General features: G+C 44.5%; 1 protein-coding gene across 7 annotated transcripts in view; it reads right to left on the bottom strand.

The window, feature by feature from the left end:
- The window catches only part of CDKAL1 (CDK5 regulatory subunit associated protein 1 like 1), a 711,422-nt gene that overhangs the window by 42,556 nt on the left and 649,947 nt on the right, over window positions 1-18,919 (bottom strand). Inside the window, exon 16 of one of the 7 annotated variants that reach the window (XM_058732863.1) lies at window positions 7,829-8,943. The exons of the other annotated variants lie outside the window; for them this stretch is intronic. Within the exon in view, the coding sequence (XP_058588846.1) occupies window positions 8,758-8,943 (186 nt within the window). The 3' untranslated portion in view covers window positions 7,829-8,757. Of the gene's footprint in view, window positions 1-7,828; window positions 8,944-18,919 lie in introns of those variants that run through there. 7 annotated transcript variants of the gene reach the window in all.

Here is an 18,919-nt window from a genome sequence, read left to right on the forward strand (position 1 = left end):
TTTAGAAGCCTGGAGTGGCTCTTCCTTGACTATCGGCTAAAGTCTAGATTCCTTAGAACTGCATCAAAACTGGCATCAAAAAACTTCACAAATGTGACCTGAGACTTAAAAAAAATTTTTTTTTAATCTTTATTTTTGAGAGAGAGAGAAAGAACACGAGTGGGGGAAGGGCAGAGAGAGAGGGAGACACAGAATCCGAAGCAGGCTCCAGGCTCCCAGCTGTCAGCACAGAGCCGGATGCGGGGCTCGAATGCACAAACTATGAGATCACGATCCGAGCCTAAGTCAGACGCTTAACTGACTGAGCCACCCAAGCACCCCAACCTGAGCTTATTTCTTAATATCTAGCTATACTCTTTCTCAAATTCACAGTGCACTTTTATACTGTAATTTGGCAAAATAAGCATAACAAAACATTTATCACTGAAACCATTTCTAAGTGCATAATTGAGTGGCATTAAATAAAGCCACAGTGCTTGTGTATGTGAGCATGACCATTATCTTTTTACAAAATTGTTTCATCATACCCAACATAAACTCTGTACCCATTTAACAATAACTCCCTCTTTCCTCCTCCCCTCAGCTCCTGGCAACTTCTATTCTCCTTTCTGTATCTACGTATTTGTCTAGTCTAGGTAACTCCTGGAAGTGGTATCACACAATATTTGTCCTTCTGTGTCTGGTTTATTTCACTAAGCATAATGTTTTCTTTTTTTTATTTTTTATTTTTAAAAAATTTTTTTTTTTTCAACATTTTTTATTTATTTTTGGGACAGAGAGAGACAGAGCATGAACGGGGGAGGGGCAGAGAGAGAGGGAGACACAGAATCGGAAACAGGCTCCAGGCTCCGAGCCATCAGCCCAGAGCCCGACGCGGGGCTCGAACTCACGGACCGTGAGATCGTGACCTGGCTGAAGTCGGACGCTTAACCGACTGCGCCACCCAGGCGCCCCAAGCATAATGTTTTCAAGGTCCATCCATGTTATAGCATGTTGTTGGGATTTCACTTCTTTTCAAGGTAACATTGTGTACTACATTTTGTTTATGCATTCATCTACCAATGAAAATTTGAGTTGTTTCTACCTTTTGACTACTGTGAATAATGCTGCTAAGAACACTGGTATATAGGTATCTGTTAGAGTCCCTAAGTTCTTTTGGATTATATATGTAACTGCCAGTCATATGGCAGTTCCAGGTTTCAATCTTGAAGAATTGCCAAGGTATTTTCCACAGTGGCGGACCTATTTTACACTGTCACCAATAACATGTAAGGGTTCCAACTTCTCTACACCGTCAATGTTTCTTTTGATGGCAGCCGTCTCAACAGGTACGAAGTAATAACTCACTGTGATTTGGGTTTGCATTTTCCTAATGTCTTAGCATATTGAGCATCTTTTCCTGTGCTTCTTGGCCACGTGTGTATCTTCTTTGGAGAAATGTCTACTCAAGTCCTTTACACAACTTTTAATTGGGTTGTTCAATTTTGGGTTGTTGAGTAATGTATATTCTGGCTATTAATCTCTTGTCAGAGATAGGATTTGCAAATATTTTCTCTCCCGTTCTGTAGGCTGTCTTTGTGCTTTCTTGATAGCTTGATAGCTGTGTGCTTTCTTGTGTCCTTTGATGTACAAAGTTCTTAATTTTGATGAAGCCCAAAATTATTCTTTTGTTTCCTGTATTTTGGTATCACATGTATGAAATTATTACCAAATCTAAAGTCATGAAGAATTTCCCCAATGTTTTGTCTTTTAGAGGTTTTATAAATTTAGCTCTTAAGTTTATGTTGGTCGTTTAGCCCCTTTGAGTTAATTTTCATATATAGAGTAAGGTAAAAGTCCAACTTTATTGTTTTGTATGTGGATATACAGTTTTCCCAATACCATTTGTTGAAAAGACCGTCCTTTTTTACTGGTCTTGTCAAAAATCAATTGACCATATAAGTGAAATTTTTTTTCTGGGATTTCTGTTCTATTCTATTGGTCTGCATGTCTGTTCTTGTGCCAGGACCATACTGTTTTAATTATTGTAGCCATATTGTAAGTTTTGAAGTTATTAAGTATTTGTTAGTCTTTGAATTTTATTTTTCTTTTTCAAGATTGTTTTGGCAATTGCATTCCATATGAATTTGAGGGCTGGTTTTTCCATTTCTGCCAAAAAGTGGGGGGGTGTTGTTTTGATAGCAATTACATTGAATCTGTAGCTTGCATTAGGTAGTGTTGATACTTTAAGTCTTCTAGATGTGAACATAGGATATCTTTACATTTATTTAGATATTATAAAAATTCCTTTCAGCAATGGTTTATAGTTTTCAGCATGCAAGTCTTTTAACTCCCTTGTTAGGTTTATTCTTCAGTATTTAATTCTTTAGATGTTATCGTAAATGGAATTGCTTTGATGTCTTTTTAAATGGCTCACTGCTGTGTATAGAAACACAACTGATTTGTGTGTGTTGATCTTACAATCTACAACTATGCTAAATTTATTAGGTCTAACAGCTTTCTTGTGAATTCTTCCGGATTCGGTACACATAGGATCATGTCATCTGCAAATACAGTTTTACCTCTTCCTTTCCAATTTGGATGCCTTTTATTTATTTTTCTTGGCTAATAGCTCTCATTAGAACCTCTCGCACAATGTTTTATAGCAGCAGTGAAAAAAGGCACCCTTGTCTTGTTCCTGATCTTAGGGAGAAAACTTTTAGTCTTTCACCACTGAGTATGGTGTGAGCTGTGTGTTTTCATAAATATCCTTTATGTTGAGGAGTTTCCCCTCTACTCCTAGTTTTCTAAGAGTTTTTTGTCATGTAAGGGTGCTGGATTTTGTCAAATGCTTTTGCTGTGTCAGTTGAGATGATCAAATGTTTCCCCCCCCCCTTCATTTTATTAGTGTGATATGTAATGTTGATTGATTTTATGTTGAACCACCCTTGCATTCCTGGGATGAATCCCACTAGGTCATGGTAGATAATCCTTTTAATATGCTATTGAAATCAACTTGCAGATCTGCTCAGTACTTTTGTGAAGTATTTTTGCATTTATATTCATGAGGGCCATTGGCTTTCAATTTTCTTTTCTTTATTTGGCTCTACCGTCAGGGTAATGCTGGCCCCAAAGAATGAGTTAGAAAGTATTCCTTCCTTTTTCATTTTGTTAAAGTGGATGAGAAGTACTGGTGTTAATTATTCTTTTTACGTTTGGTAGAATTCACTTGTGAATCCATTTGCTCCTGGACTTTTCTTTTTTGTTCATGCTGTTCAGGGGAAAGTCTAGCGTTTAAGGGAAGAAAGTCCTGCTGCGAGGCATTTTCTTAAGAGGGCCGAGTTCCACAAAAGAATTTTCCCAGGGACACCTACCAATACACTTAGTTCAATCTAATCTTCACTCACCAGATGTTTAAATTACTTCTGGCTATTTCAAAACAGATCACACCTGCAAGAGTAAAGGCATCACACAAATTCATCCTGGAAGGGCAGAGACTCACAGGATAGCACCAGGAACTACATTCAGGAGTGAGTGCCATCAGAGTCATTCTAAAGTGACTCTGAGGGAGATAACACAACTTAAAAAGTGAGCTGTGGTTTGTAACTAGCCTCGATACTTATGCATACAGTATGTGGATGGTATGTTTTAGTTCACAAAGGTTGGACCTAAGCATAACAAGTCTTAACTAAACAACATGCTTTATATGTATTTGAAATTCTCTTGCTCTGTTTAAAAACCACATGTGTCTTATTCCCTTTTATGGAAATTGGGGGTAAAAACAAGTTAAAAGCTTGGATGTTGGAATCAGTCTGGAATAACATCTATAGTTACTGTTATTAAGTAGGCATATTAAAAGCAGATTACATAAACCTAGGTGTTAAAATTTGTAGTTTTTTGGCTTTTCTGGATTCCAAGTTTTCTCTGACCTTGATCCAAGGTTGTATTTTTTACAATGTATATTGTATTTTAAAAATACAATGTAAAATGTATTTTTTAAATGTATATTTTAAATATATATATATGCATGCATATATATATATATATATATGTAGATTTACATAAATATTTTTTTTCTGGGCACTTGCCCATCAGTATTCATAAGTGTATTCAGATGTCCATAAACCAGGAAGACTGCAAGAGGCCAAATGAAACTCTTTGCTTCAAACTCTACACAGTTGGGATGTTTTGGCTATGGAACCCCAGGAAACAGTACTGGTAGGAAATAATTGACAGAAAACTAATGAAGAATAATAGTGTCTGCATTTCCTTTTACCCCCAAGGCAGGGTGGGGGAGGGTATGACTTCTAGGTCTCCTATTAGTCTGCTTGCTCTTTTCATCTTTGGCCACAGAAAATCTCCTTCTTGATCTCAGATCGGCCACCCAAATCTGGGCCCCACACCGTTCATTAATTTGATCTCCTCAAATACAGCTGCGATCCATTTTCTTTGAATTTTTCTTCCTTTGCTGCATTTGTTAGAATTAGAGCTTAAGTCCCTTGAGGCAAGAATCTTTTTATTCCATATATAATTCTTTTGGGTGGTCGTGAGTTAATATCAGAATTGAAAACCACCTAACCCTATTTATAAAATTGGTTTGCATGTTTAAATGGCTAAAGTAATCATGAAAAGGGAAAAAAAACTGTGTGTGCCAAGGACATACTACTTGATATACGTGATCCCATTTCAGCTTTCAATGACCCTGCGGTGGGATCGTGTCCCTATTTTACATGAGCTTCAGAAAGTGACCTGGCTGCAACTTAACCCGAACTTTTGCTGATGTCAAAAACCTCACGCTCTTTCCCTAAACTATCTGCCTCCAATTTGTACTGAGGTCTGAACCTAGTTGGTTCAGATCCTTGACTCCTTTATGGTTTCTTAACTCAAATTTTATAGTTTCAACACCATAAATGCTAGCTCGATGGAAAGGCAAGTGCAAATTCATCAAACACGTGCTATTAATAAATTAAAAAACTAAAAAAAAAAATATTTTGACAAATAGTTAGGACCCCAGATTAAATATAAATTTGGCATGGATCCCGAAAAGGTTGCCCCATAGAGCTGAGGTTTTCAAGCTTTCTTTTCTTTTTTTCTTTTCTTAACATTTATTTTTGAGACAGAGAGAGAGAGAGAGAGAGAGAGACAGAGCATGAGCAGTGGAGGGGCAGAGAGGGAGGAGACACAGAATCTGAAGCAGACTCCAGTCTCCGAGCTGTCAGTACAGAGCGGACACAGGGTTCGAACCCACGATCCGTGAGATCATGACCTGAGCCGAAGTTGGACGCAACAGAATGAGGCACCAAGGCGCCCCGGTTCTCAAGCTTTCTTGACTCATGGCACCCCTAGACCAAAAGAAACAGCTAACCATTCTCTTTACTAAGTAGGTAGGTACTAGTAACTTAGTACATACTTGTGTCTTACTATCTTACAAAATCTGTGTGAAAAAATTAAAGTATTATGTATGAAATACATAGTTCTTTTATTCCAAACTTACCATAATTACTTATTAACGGAAGCTGTGCATCTATGGGGCACTGCACAACTTCTCAAACCTTGAAACAAAATCATCTGCAGTTCTTGTTCCACATTTTCACTTGATACTTGCTTTTTGTCACAGCAACTGCCTAAAATCCGGTCTTAAACATGGCACCTTCAAAAAGCGTGCACTCCAATGTTGAAACTGAACCATTTTGAGCGAGTAGTTTGCAGAGTATCTGACAGATGTCGGTGTTTCCCTCAAAAATTTAAAATATCCTGGGGTGCCTCAGGGGCCAGGCAAATCTTAAGAATATCTTTTTCCCTCTCTTTTTTCCTCTCTCTCTCTTTTCCTCCCCTCCCCTCCCTCTTTCCCTTCCTTTGCTTTCTTCTATGTTTGTTTTATAATGACAAAACCTCTTAAAGCCTCATTTGTAACTCCAACCCTCTCTTTATGACTAAAAATTTCAACCTGGCTTGAAGTCGGCAGAAAAGCATGTTTTGACTGAAAGACATATGGGAATCTGATGTTTAGACACATTTTCCCAGAAACAGAGCAAAGTTTTCACCAAAGAATATTTTACATGATCCTAATCTACCTTACACTTGATGAACCAAGGAAGATGGAATGAAAGAGGGAGAGGGGAAGGAAAGGAAAAGAAACTTGATCAATAAATCTTCTTTATGTAAACACGTGATGGTGGGAGGTGGGGTCTCTGGGAGCTGAATGGGTCCCGAGGGTGGAGTCCTCACGAATGGGAGACTTGGAGAGCTCTCTCACCCCTTCTACCGTGGGAGGTGCACAAGCAGACGATGAAGCAGGAAGTGAGCCCTCACGAAATACTAAATCTCCCCAGGGCCCTGATCTTGGACTTCCTAGTCTACACAATCAGGAGAAATAGATTTCTGCTGGTGAAAAGCCGCGCAGTCTACGGTGGTGTTAACGGCAGCCTGAATGAACCGAGACGGATCCCTTCAGAGTTTCCTTTTCGGCAGGAGGGATGACATTAAAAAACCCAAAAAAGACTTTGGTCCTAAAAGCAAACACGAAAAGAAAATAAGCACAACAGGAGCTATGCTTACAAACTGCAAGTCGACTGTCCTATCATGGCTGACTTTTTTTTGAAGTTTATTTATTTCTTTGGAGAGAGAGAGAACGAACAGGGGAGGGGCACAGAGAGAGGTAGAGACACCCCCAAGCAGGCCGCACACCGTCCACGCAGAGTGTGACGGAGGCTCGAACTCAAGAAGCGTGAGCCTTAGTTGGCCACCCAGAGGCCCCGTGGCTGGCTTTTTGTTTGAATCGGGGCAGTCTATGTTATGCTATGCTGACAACTCCCAGTCTCAGTGGCTTAAGCCAACAAAAGTTCCTTTCTTGTTCTACACCTGTCTAGCACATGTCTACACCTGCTCCTTGCACTCCCTTGGGGACCTCATCCTGACACGTGTGCCTGTAATCACCCCCCTGTGGCGGGAAGAGTGCATGGCCACTCAACACGTCCGCCTCAAAGACACGACCCTTCTGCTCCCACTGCCTTGGCCACGGCCAACGCCGGTCACGAGGCCAGGCTGAACTCCAGGCCGATGGGAGACGCACGGCAGCCGTACGGGCCAGGAGGAGAGGACGTGGAAAGGCAAGAGCTTTCCTGCCGTCCAAACCTGCTCCTGCAGCACCCCCCCACCCCGGGCTTGTCCTGTCCACAGGAGAACGGTCTTGTCAGCGACCACCACACGCGCTCCCTCCTCCCTCCCTCCAGCAGGATGTCATGGAAAAACCGCAAGCTGGATTTTCAGACCACAGCCACCCCGCTGGCCAACTGGTCACCAGGACGGTAAACGAGATCATGTGTGGTCTGGTCCCCGCTGCAGGGCTTTTCATGCTTTCTGAACCGAAGAGCTGAATGAGGTTGCACCCCATCTGGGGGGAAGGAAACAGCGGAAGTGGGGAGGGGAGCACCCTGTGTGGCTGAAACAATTCTTGAGAATCCCCACCGCGGCTGGTGAGGGGTGGTGGGGCTGTTACAGGATGGCTGTCATGCTTTCACGGAAAGGACAACTGAAGGAAGGAGAGTGGAGGCAAGAAAAAGCACACAGCAGGAGGGGGGAGTAGGAGGGTGAGAGTGGGGAAAGGGTGATGGCGGGACAGGAGCACTGTTCTGGTCTCCAGTCAGTGACGGGAGCAAAGTTCTTCTTAAGCCCCGTACCGCATGACTCCAGGCTGTCTCGCAGGGTGAGCCCAAATGCATGCTCCGCTGGGGACCCTGGGAGGGACACGGGCAGGTCCTCCGCGTTTGAAACCTGACTTCCTCTTAGTACATTTCTCCAAACCCAGCATGTGCTTCTAACACTGGTTTTGTTTTCCAAACTCACCAACTGATGACATAATTAAATTTTATTTGGATGCCTCAAAAGACATAAAAGGCTGAAACATTTTGACATAAAAAGAAGAGCTGAACAGGGTATGAGTTTAAAGATGAAGCGTCCTATGGTAACCAGAGGGCACCCGATTTCCCTGTGACTCCCTACCGTCCAAATAACATTTAAATTCTGATGTTCGTAAGATTGCTTCATAAGTCAGCTCCTTTCACGTAAGTGAAATAAGTCACTGTATTTAGTAAAGGCCAGTGATGTCAGGTAGAAATAAATATTTGATGTCACTGATCAGAAACGTCAGGAAAGGGGCAAAGCTGGTTTTAGACAAATTCAGTTTTTGAAAGTTTGCGGGTGCTGAAGACGTGGGGGGATTCCTTGCACTTGTCAAAAACGTCGCCAAGAGCCCTGGAACTGGCGACTCTCCCTGTGCCTTCCAAAAGAATTCTTGCTTCCAAATGCAGGTTTCTCTATAAACTTTTCAGGAACACATCTGCTGTGAAAAATAAGATGTTCGTAGCACCGGGACTCCAAACAAAGCAGAGAGAGAAAGATACATTTTTAAAGGTTTAATGAAATTCAAAATTCTTCCCACACAAGGAAAAGATGACTGTGTAATTAGGTTCTGACTTGAAGACAAGAGGTTGAAAGAAAATGCAACCCCTTGCATTTCTTGCCGCAAATAAACCAAAAGGAGCTTAATTTAAAAGATATGCCATGGCAACAGTTAGTAGGTTTTAGGTCAAATAACCAATGGCCCAACTCCACGAGAGACACAATCAGCCTCATTAAAAAGTGTGGCTGGAGAAGAGGCAGGGAGACCAGGATAAATGACTGCTCTTGGAGTACTGATGTGATTGTTTTTCTGTTCACTGAAGATTTTAATTAGAAATTTATTCTTCTTCTCCAATGTTTCATTTAGTTGTGTTTTCACTAGAGATTTTGACAAAAAAAGGCGAGAAGAAGAGCCAACAGAGCCAGGCCCACGGACACCCTCAGTGCACGGTCTTGACGAAGATTTTGCAAGCGGAGGGCCATCCTGGAGCTCGCGAAGTCTCGCCCGACGGCAGAAGTGTGGGATACTGAACTCGGGTGATTCCCAAGCCTATTTCTGAATTCCTAGGAAGACGGAAACATAGAGGGGGGAAAAAAAAGATTTAAAAGATGCAAACAAGCCCTACTGTGATGTCAATCAAATAATGAGTCCCTATACAAGGAGCTTTTTTTGTCTTTATTGAGATGCAACCGACACAGGACATTGTTATCGTTCAGGTGTACAACCTCATCGTGTTTTGTATGTTCCAAAATGGCTACCACAAGAAGTCTAGTTAACATCGACTACCACACATAGTTACAATTTTATTCTTGTGACAACTTTTAGGATTTACTCTCTTAGCAACTTTCAAATATACAACTCAGTATTGTTAACTACAGGCACCACGCTGCACAGTATGTGCCCAGGGCTCATTCACACTATAACTGGAGGTTTGCGCCTTTTAACCACCTTCGGGCATTTGCCCGTCCCCACCCCAATCCATCTGTTCTCTGTAACTATGAGCTTGTTTTGTCTTTTTAAAGATTCCACATGTAACTGAGCCCATACAGTATTTGTCCTTGTCTGACTTATTTCACTTACCATATTGCCCTAAAGGTTCATCCATGCTGTTGCAAATGGTAACATTTCCCTCTTTTTATGGCTGAATAATATTCTGTTACATATATATAGGATATATATCATCCCACATCTTCTTCATCCATTTATCCACCGATGGACACATAGGCTGTTTCCATACCTTGGTTACTATAAATAAGGCTACAGTGAACACAGGGGGGTTAGTGTTTTCATTTTCTTCAGATAAACACACAGAAGAGGAACTGCTTCTGGATCATATGGCAGTTCTGTTTTTAATTTTTTGAGGGCCCTCCAGACTGTTTTCCACAGTGGCTGCACCAGTTTGCATTCCTACCAACAGTGCCCTTTTCTTCACATCCTCGCCAGTGCTTGTTATTTGTCTTTTTGATATAACAGCCATTCTAACAGGTATGAGGTGTCACTGTGGTTTTCATTTGCGTTTCCCTGATGATTAGTGATGTTTAAGTGCCTCTCATGTACCTGTCGGCCATCTGTATGTCTTCTGTGGAAAAATATCTACTCAGATCCTCTGCCCATTTTGTAATCAGATTGGTTTTTTTTTTGCTAGTGACTTGTAGGAGTTCTTTATATATCTTGGTTATTATTCCCTTATCACATATCAGATAGATGATTTGTAAATATTTTCTCCATTCAGTAGGTTGCCTTTTTGTTTTGTTGATGGTTTGCTTTGTTGTGCAGAAGCTTTTTAGCTTGATGTAAGAAGCAGCTATCACTTAGTTACTCCTTCAACAGAGACACATTCAGACACGCACCATGGGCCAGATGGCCTCAAGTTAGGTATGGGGAAATCACATTTCCTTTCTTGGCAGTGTCACACCAAATTGATGATTTTCCAGATTATACACAACATATACGAGACAGAGTGTGCGTTTATGGAGAACCAAGGCAGAATTCATGAAGCATAACGTTTATGTAGAGTGGAATCATAGGAAAAACGTTAACTTTTAGGGATGCAACCACATCTACTCGGCAAAAGAAGGACAGAGGAAAAACTGTGGAAGCCATTTGATTCCACAAACGTATCCTTCAGGGTGGAGATTTCCAGCCGGGGCCCTGCTGCAGGAGGGCTGCCCCAAACTCGCAGAGGGGTCTGAAGGGGTCTCGGCGGCCAGACGGACGGGCCCTCCACATGCGGCTCCCTCCGTTTACTCCGCTGGGCAGTGTAGCCACTACCACTTTCTCTGTGCGCCAGGCATGGACAAGGTCGGAAAGTCCTGCTTGGAAGGAGCACGAAGAGTGGGGAGTCACCACTGCACTGCTTTTTAGGTGGTCTCCGTTCCCTGATGCTTCTTCCTGGGGGTGCAGAGGAGTGGGGGGGGAGGCACCTGGCTGCTCTCAAGATGGCTCTGGTTTTGGAAAGTGTAATTTAAATTCTATTATATAAGATTTCCGCCTTGTGTACAGGCTTTAGAATCGGTGCCTCCTCTTCTGAAACGCAAAACAACATTTTGAGGGGGGGGAGGGGGGCAGGGGAGGAGGGGAAGGATGTGGGGAAGAAGAGCACGGGTGGGAAGAACAAAGTAGGGGGAGGAGGGGGCGACCCAGAGGCAGGACAGCATAAGGCATGTCCGTGGAAGAACGCGTGGAGAAATACACAGAAGCAAACGTTACTTTGCTTATTCTTTCCTCCCAAGCTCCCCAAGAACCCCCTGCTGACACCTTCGTCCTCTTCGTGGGAAGTGCGGGCTGCAGCTGGGCCAGCAGAGGCGCTGGAACCGCACGTTCCGGAAAGGAACAGAGGCAGGAATGGGCAGGGTCTGTGGAAGGGAGGGGAGAGAACGAGAGGAGAGGGTCCAGTGACAAGCTGAGGTGGGAGGTGACGGACACCTTCGTTAGGATGCTGGCAGGAGGCATGGATAGGACGGACGGTGGACTTTGGGCGGAGAACCAACAGGACCTGTGTTCAGATGAGTTAACGAGAGGTGCCAAGACTAGGAATGGGGAAATAAAAAATCACCTTTACAATCTAGCCTCCACTGCCTAATACTTCCATGTGACCGATGTGCAACAATTCTTGCTTTGACCGTAGGAGACTAATTGCAAAGTCACCGAAACTGTTAACCACAAGGATAAATCTCTCGACCCAATGGCAGTCGAATCGCCATTTACTTCGGCGCCCCATAGGTACCTGGGCTGATGCCCTGCGGGGTCCGTCCCTCAACAAGGGATGTGCACCCCAAAAGATGGAGCTCTCCTCCCCCCGAGGCAGTGGGGGCAGCGGCCAGAGCACAGAGGTGCACCCAAACCTGCCTGCACCCCAGAAGACCATCCTCTTGTGCATCCGGCTTTCTGTGTGATGTGCTAGAGTTAAGAACATGTGGACAAACTTTTATTTTGACTAAAAGTAGTCTTGGGGCGCCTGGGTGGCTCAGTCAGTTGAGTGTCTGACTTCAACTGGGTCATGATCTCACAATTCGTGGGTTCGAGCCCCGCATCGGGCTCTGCGCTGACAGCTCGGAGCCTGGAGCCTGCTTCGGATTCTGTGTCTCCCCCTCTGTCTGCCCCTCCACCACTCACACTCTGTCTCAAAAACTAAACGTTAAAAAAATTAAAAGTAAAGTAACAAAACTGAAATTAAATAAAAAAAATAAAAGTCATCTCACTATCTCAAGGACAGCACTCATATGGATGCACTACAATGACATCAACGATGGGGCTTCTTACAACGCAGGGAGGCTGTCTAACTCACCTCTGGCCTCTTGAAACTGCACAACTACAGGTATAGAGCAGGGACTCAGTAAATGTTTAGCAGTGAATCAGTGAGTGAATGAATGAATGAATGAATGGGGGGTGTGTAATCCAGATGAGATCCAACCGGTCAGAAAGATGCCCTTCCGTGTCCCTGGTAACCGACGTGGCCTATGATGTGTTCAGGGAACTAATCTACACGAATTCTAAAACCTCGCCTCCAGAAATTACATCAACGCTTCTTCAGTTTGGGTTTAGAAGACCATAACTAAGACTACAGAACGTTCCCCAGAGAAATGTGGAGGTCCCCGTGCACATCTGCACGCAGCCCCCCGTCACGCTTCATGCTGTATGACCTCAGGAGGATCACAGACACCCTCACCCAGGAATAGATCTGGATAACACAGAGACGGAAGCTTTCTTTTTGAGAAAAAAATATGAATGCAAAATTAAGTACAGGGCCCTGGAAGGGGGCCCTCAAAGAGAGGCCCTGAAATGAAACCTCTCCCAGCTTCTAGAAATATCCACCTCTGTTCCACCCCAGGCTCTGAATGCTGGACCTTGGTGCTGCACCTGCCATTCAAGGCGCTGTCACTTGGTGATTGCTGCTGCCAGCTGGGGCAGGGGTCAGGCTGACCTGGGCAGGGCGAGGTGTGTCTTAAAGCCTTACGCATTTGGTTGAGCTTATAAAACATTCTGCTTCACAAAGCTGCAGTGCAGGTAACGTGCCTGTGCTCTCAGCCTGAAAAAAAAAAACCCTCGGCTTCTGACGGTTTCACAACATTTCTTCTTCTTCTAACTCATTTGCCATAAAATTGCTCAAAATATGAAAGTTACTTATTAAACGACCATAGTGGGTCAGCTGTAGTTGTAGTCAACATCGCCATTTCCCGCCCCCCCCCCCAACACCCCCATCACATACCAAACACACCAGAATATAAAGTGCTCTGGTGACAAGCCGCCCTCCCGTTCCTAGTGGCCGCGTCTGCACCACAGAATCGCACACGAGCTCCAGGAAGCCCACCTCACCTGCCAGTCTCCCTCAGATCAAAACACAGCAGGAGAAGGAAGATTTAGTCTGTGCGTCTTTTACTGTCTTCACCTTTCACCGATTCAAGACCTTGATTAAGAGAGTCTGATGATGTATTTTTAAATATAAGGTTGAAAAAAAAAAAGGTTTCTCAGAAGACAGTAATCAGCAGGCAGCGAGCTCTGCGTACTTCAGCTGTCACTATTGCTGTGGCACTGAAAGAAAAGAAACTTGAAAATACAGGAAACAGAAGGACTTTCTCATCAAGTCCAAGATGCTCAAACACAGCAGACCTCTACACAGTGAGAAGGAGCATTCACGAGTAGGAAATGACATGGCATTCCTATAACGCAGTTAAAATAAAAAGTGCTTATAGGTGAGGTGACGATCAATACCCAATCGTGAGGTAAAAGTTTATGTGTGCACGCGTGCACGACTGCACGCAGAGAACAATGTGTGTAAGGGACTTAGAGAAAAAGTTAGTATGGTCAATAGTTCTGGAAAGTAGACAGAAGGCTCAAACCCTCCCTAAACTTCTTTTTAAAAAAACACTTTTTTAAATGTTTATTTATTTATTTTTTTGAGAGACAGAGCACAAGCAGGAGAAGGGAAGGGAAGCACGAAAGGGAGGGAAGACACAGAATCCAAAGCAGGCTTCAGGCTCCGAGCTGTCAGTACAGAGCCTGATGTGGGGCTCGAACTCACAAACCATGAGATCATGACCTGAGATGAAGTCAGACGCTGAACCGACTGAGCCACCCAGGCGCCCCATTCCTCCCTAAACTTCTTTAAAATTACTGCCAAAAGTCAGTGGGGCTCCTGGGTGGCTCAGTTGGTTGAGTGTCTGACTCTTCATTTTGGCTCAGGTCATGATCTCAGGGTTGTGAACGTGAGCCCCAGGTTGGGCTCAGTGCTGAGTGTGGAGTCTACTTAAGATTCTCTCTCTCTCCCCTCCCCTACCTCTTCCCCCCTCCCTCTCTCTCTCCCTCCCTTCCTCTGCCCCTCTCCCCACCTTGCTCACTCTCCAAAAAAAATAAAAAGAACTAAATCTTTAAAACAACATTATTACCAAAACTTATTAATTCTTGAAATTCAAGATGCACTTCTCTCTCTCAAACTATAACACACCCAATATGAGAAATTTTACTGCTTATTAAAACTAAACAAACACCAACTCTCAAACTTACACTTTTTAAGAAATCAAACTCCACTTACAAATGCCTTTTTTGAAACAGACAGAAATTTGAAAGGAGGTAAGATGTGACCTTTGTTCAATAAAGATCCTTATATTTATCCAGTTATAACAAACTAAGGACAACTCTGAGAAAGTGTTAACTTGGATTAACATGGGCTCTTCCCCTCCCTTGTAAATCTCACTGCTTCCTTGATTAATTTCTAAACATGTTGCTAATTCTTTTTTTTTTTTTTAGTTTTTATTTATTTATTGGGGGGGCGGGGAGCAGAAAGAGAGAGAATCCCAAGCAGGCTCTGAGCTGTCAGCACAGAGCCTGATGTGGGGCCCGAACCCACAAACTGCAAGATCATGACCTGAGCCAAAATCAAGAATCAGATGCTTAGCCGACTGAGCCACCCAGGCACTCCTATACTTGCTAATTCTTAACGTATCCTACTAGTTTTCAAAAGTCTAGTTTGTTAAATCCTATTAAGAAATCTGTGAACGTAGAACCAAGTACATATTCTGAAAACGAAGCCGAACAAAAAGAATGTTGATGTTCAGGAGCTTTACAGATCAGATCAACCGGGTGGAGATAAACGAAGGCTTTAGAGACAAAACTCAGTCTAGTCAGATGGTGACAACAGTCCATCCTGAATTATCCCTTCCTTGGGCGGTTACCCAGGCATTGCTAGGGAAGGGAGAGAGCCCCACACACGGTCACACTGCACGCACCAATGTCAAATGACACCAGTTCTGGGGACAGGAAGTATGCTGGTCCCAGACTCTAATCCCATCTCTACTGGAGGATTTTGGGAAAAATGATTCATCCTCTCTGTTTCCACATAAAATCACCTAAAAAAACGGAGGTACTGTTAGTATTTTCACATCATGGGGTTGTTACGGGGATCGAATGAGATTTGTATATTCAGTTTTTGAGCACATAAAACTCAAGATTAACAATATTCCGTGGTAGTTTGCAGTTCTAAATACCAAAGTGCCTCAAGATGTTCTCTTTGTAAAATGATAAGGTCACTATGTTATCTAGTTCTCAAATACGATTAATTGATTTATGCTACTTTTGTCCCTTACGCATCATCAGGTGTGTAACGAATGAGCATGGGTTTTGAATTCCAACAGGGCAGAAACCAAATCCAAATTCAGACACTTAGCAGCTGTGAGACCTTGGGCAAGCAGTGGAAACTCCCTAAGCCTTGCTACCTCTCCTATGAGGCAAAGCTATCTCAGTATCTACCTTCAGGTGATGTGGAAAGGGTGGAAAATACCACACCCAGCGCCCTGGTGGATGCCTGGGATACAGAAGGCCTGGATAAAGGGCTATTTTACCCCAGCCCAGCAGTGGGACTTGGGACGTGGGGAAGGCCAGAGCCTCCCCCAGCACTGAGCAAAAGTACCAAGTGAGACGGACATGTGCGGCCCTGGGTACCACCCTCAAGCACTCACCCACAAGAGAGGGACTGTGCCTCCCTTACTCCGGCATCTTTTCCCCTCTGGGCTCTTACTCTGTGGAATGAGCCTTCTGGAACGGCTCTCAACTAAAACCATCTCATACATGAAAAGAAACTCGAATTCCACAATTTATGACACGAGATTCAGCCATCAGACGTGCCAGGGGCCCATTTTTACATCTGCTTTCTCCTTTGATATTTAATTTTGTCATAAACTTTTTTTTCAAAGAATCTTAAAAATGAGGGAAGGAAAGTCACTGTCGATCCCACAAAGGTACATACAACCTTCTTGCCCTTGCTCTGTGCCCAGCCTGAACCAGCCAGCTCCCCCCCACCCACGGTCTTCCCCCTGCCTCCTCATTGTTCTCCCAGGGCCCCGTCAGACAGGACCTCCTGTAGGAAAAGCTCTCTCAACCATCGCCCCGCCCCAGAGGACAGAGGACTCAGGTCCTTCCCTCCGTGGGGCTGGGTATCCTGCTGACTGGCCCTCACCATGGCACCCGTCAGTGGCACCTCTCTGCTCCTGCATGATCCTGTGTATACGCCGTGAAAGGGGCCTCTCCAATTGTGCCCTGGCCCAGCATGGAGTGGGGGTGGGGTGCGGGGGGGCAGTGCTAGCTGAAGGAGTATTTGCATTTCTACCTGTTCCTCAGTGCTGGGGATTCACATTTTATACAGGTGTGGACAGTCTTCCATACAAACTGCCATGTGCCTATTCTTGTATTTATAAGAATCTTGGGCAAATGGAACAGGGGGTCAAACATTATCTATACACACAGCATAAATATAAAATAGTAGCAATGGGGAAAAACTTACCAGTGGAGAAGGAGTGTGGTATATTAGCTTTCTATTGCTACTTGAATAAATTACCGCAAACCTCAGGTTTAAAAAAGTTTTTTAAGTTTATTTGAGAGAGAGACAGAGACAGCAAGCTGGGGAGGGGTAGAGACAGAGGGAGAGAGAGAATCTTAAGCAGGCTCCATGCTTAGCTCAGAACCTGACATGGGGCTCGAACCCACAAACCTTGAGATCATGGCCTGAGCCGAAATCAAGATTTGGACACTCAACCAACTGAGCCACCCAGGCGCCCCCAAACCTCAGGTGGTTTTTTTTTTTTATGTTTTTATTTATTTTTGAGAGAGAAGGACAGCGTGAGCAGGGGAGGGGCAGAGAGAGTGGGAGCCACGGAATCTGAAGCAGGCTCCAGGCTCTGAGCTGTCAGCACAGAGCCTGGTGCAGGGCTCAAACTCACGAACGGCGAGATCATGACCTGAGCTGAAATCGGATGCTTAACCGACTGGGCCCCCCAGGCACCACAGATTTTAGTAACATTCATTCTCTTGCAATTCTGGAGGTCAGCGATTCTAAAATCAAGATGTCAGCAGAGCTGCGTTGTTCTGGCGATTCTGGGGGGTTGACGGGGAGGGGCGCTGGTTTCCTTGCTCTCTACCTAGCTTCTAGAGGCGGCCTGTATCCGTTGACTTGTGGCCTCTTCCCTCCATTTCCAAAGCCAGTAGTATCGGCTTTTCGATAAGGATCCTTGTGATCTACATTGGGCCATGGGGATAATCCAGGATAATTTCTCCATCACCACCTTTAATTGAATCCCATACCTGAAGTCCCTTTTGCCACGTCAGGCAACATTCACAGGTTGCTGGGATCAGGATGTGGGTTATTGTGTGCGCGTGTGTGCGCGCGCGTGCGCGCGCGTGTGTGCACATTGTGCTCACCACTCCTGGCACATGTGAATCCCCATGGTCTCATTATCCCACCAGGTGAGCTCAATGCAGGCAGTGCCGAATAGTCCCCGTTTACAGGGAAGAGGGGTGCAGGGCGCCTCCCTTCACGGCTGGCTGGCCGTGAAGCTTCCTGGAGGAGGAAGAGGGGGGCTCCAGGACTCAGCCTCTGCTGAGGTCTTTTCCTCCTGCCAACACAGACCTGTGAAGCCACCACGTTGGTCCTACTCATGGCTCTTTCAGCCGAAAGAGAGAAGGACCTGAAGGACGTAGTTGATTAATGTTCTCTGAAAAGATACTTGTGTTCCTTTGCATTCTATATTTATATTTTTATACAGATGCAAATATCCTGTCCTGTTCTTGGGAGCTGAATGGGCTTGGCCTTCCAATGGAAAGTCGTGCTGTTCTGAGGCCTCACCTGCATTTCCTCCTCTTTATCAAAAATATTTATAAATTATTAATACATATGACCACAGAACCAGAAGCATGAGGATCCAGGAGGACAGGGGGACGACAGCCTCTACATAAAAGCCTCTACATTCTCTACTAAGTAGAATGAGAAACGTTTATGCATGGGTCACCATGTGGCCGGCAGGACTGCGAGTATTCTGTATGCATTCTTTTCTTCCTCCCCAATTCCCAGGGAAGCTGTTCACAGGACTTCATTCCAGCTTGCCCAATTTACACAGAGCAGGTATACCGGCGAAGCAGAGGAGAGGCCTGGCTTCGGTCATGGTGAATTTAGCATTGGTCGTAATGTAGCGCAGGTGCCCTTATAATGCGATGGGAAGAAAAACCAACCGCTTCACAGAAAATGACGGTCTGGGTCAAGACTCCAACCCGGCAGACTTTATCCATTTTGCTTACTACTGCATCTCATGGAGATACTGGTGACATTTTGTGTCTCTACAGATGGCCATTCCAGGAAAGCCAGCCTCCCGTCTCGGAGAGGCGTTTCATGCTACCTGTCTTACGGTTCTGAACCACATGCTGAGATTCAAGTGTGACCTGTAAATGACACCTTGCTGAATTTTCTCTGAACGCGCGCGCGCACACACACACACACACACACACACTTGATCTGCTCACATTAGGACGTGCTGCAAAATGTGTTTTAATGAGGAACAGTTGGTCTGGTTCTGCTCAAATAAAAGACACTCCTGTAAGAGACTTGCCACCTGTCTTCCCATCTTGCAGCGCAGTGTCGAAGAGAGTTCTTCTGTCCCTGACACCTGCAGGTATTGCCAGGGTGCCCTCCACGTGCCAGCTCCCTTCCTCCGACTGACAGACACCCTCCCCTCTGAGCCCCGTGTCACCACCAGATACGAGGACATACAGCGGATG

Source organism: Neofelis nebulosa, chromosome 6 (assembly GCF_028018385.1).
Source record: "Neofelis nebulosa isolate mNeoNeb1 chromosome 6, mNeoNeb1.pri, whole genome shotgun sequence".
Taxonomy (NCBI): domain Eukaryota; kingdom Metazoa; phylum Chordata; class Mammalia; order Carnivora; family Felidae; genus Neofelis; species Neofelis nebulosa.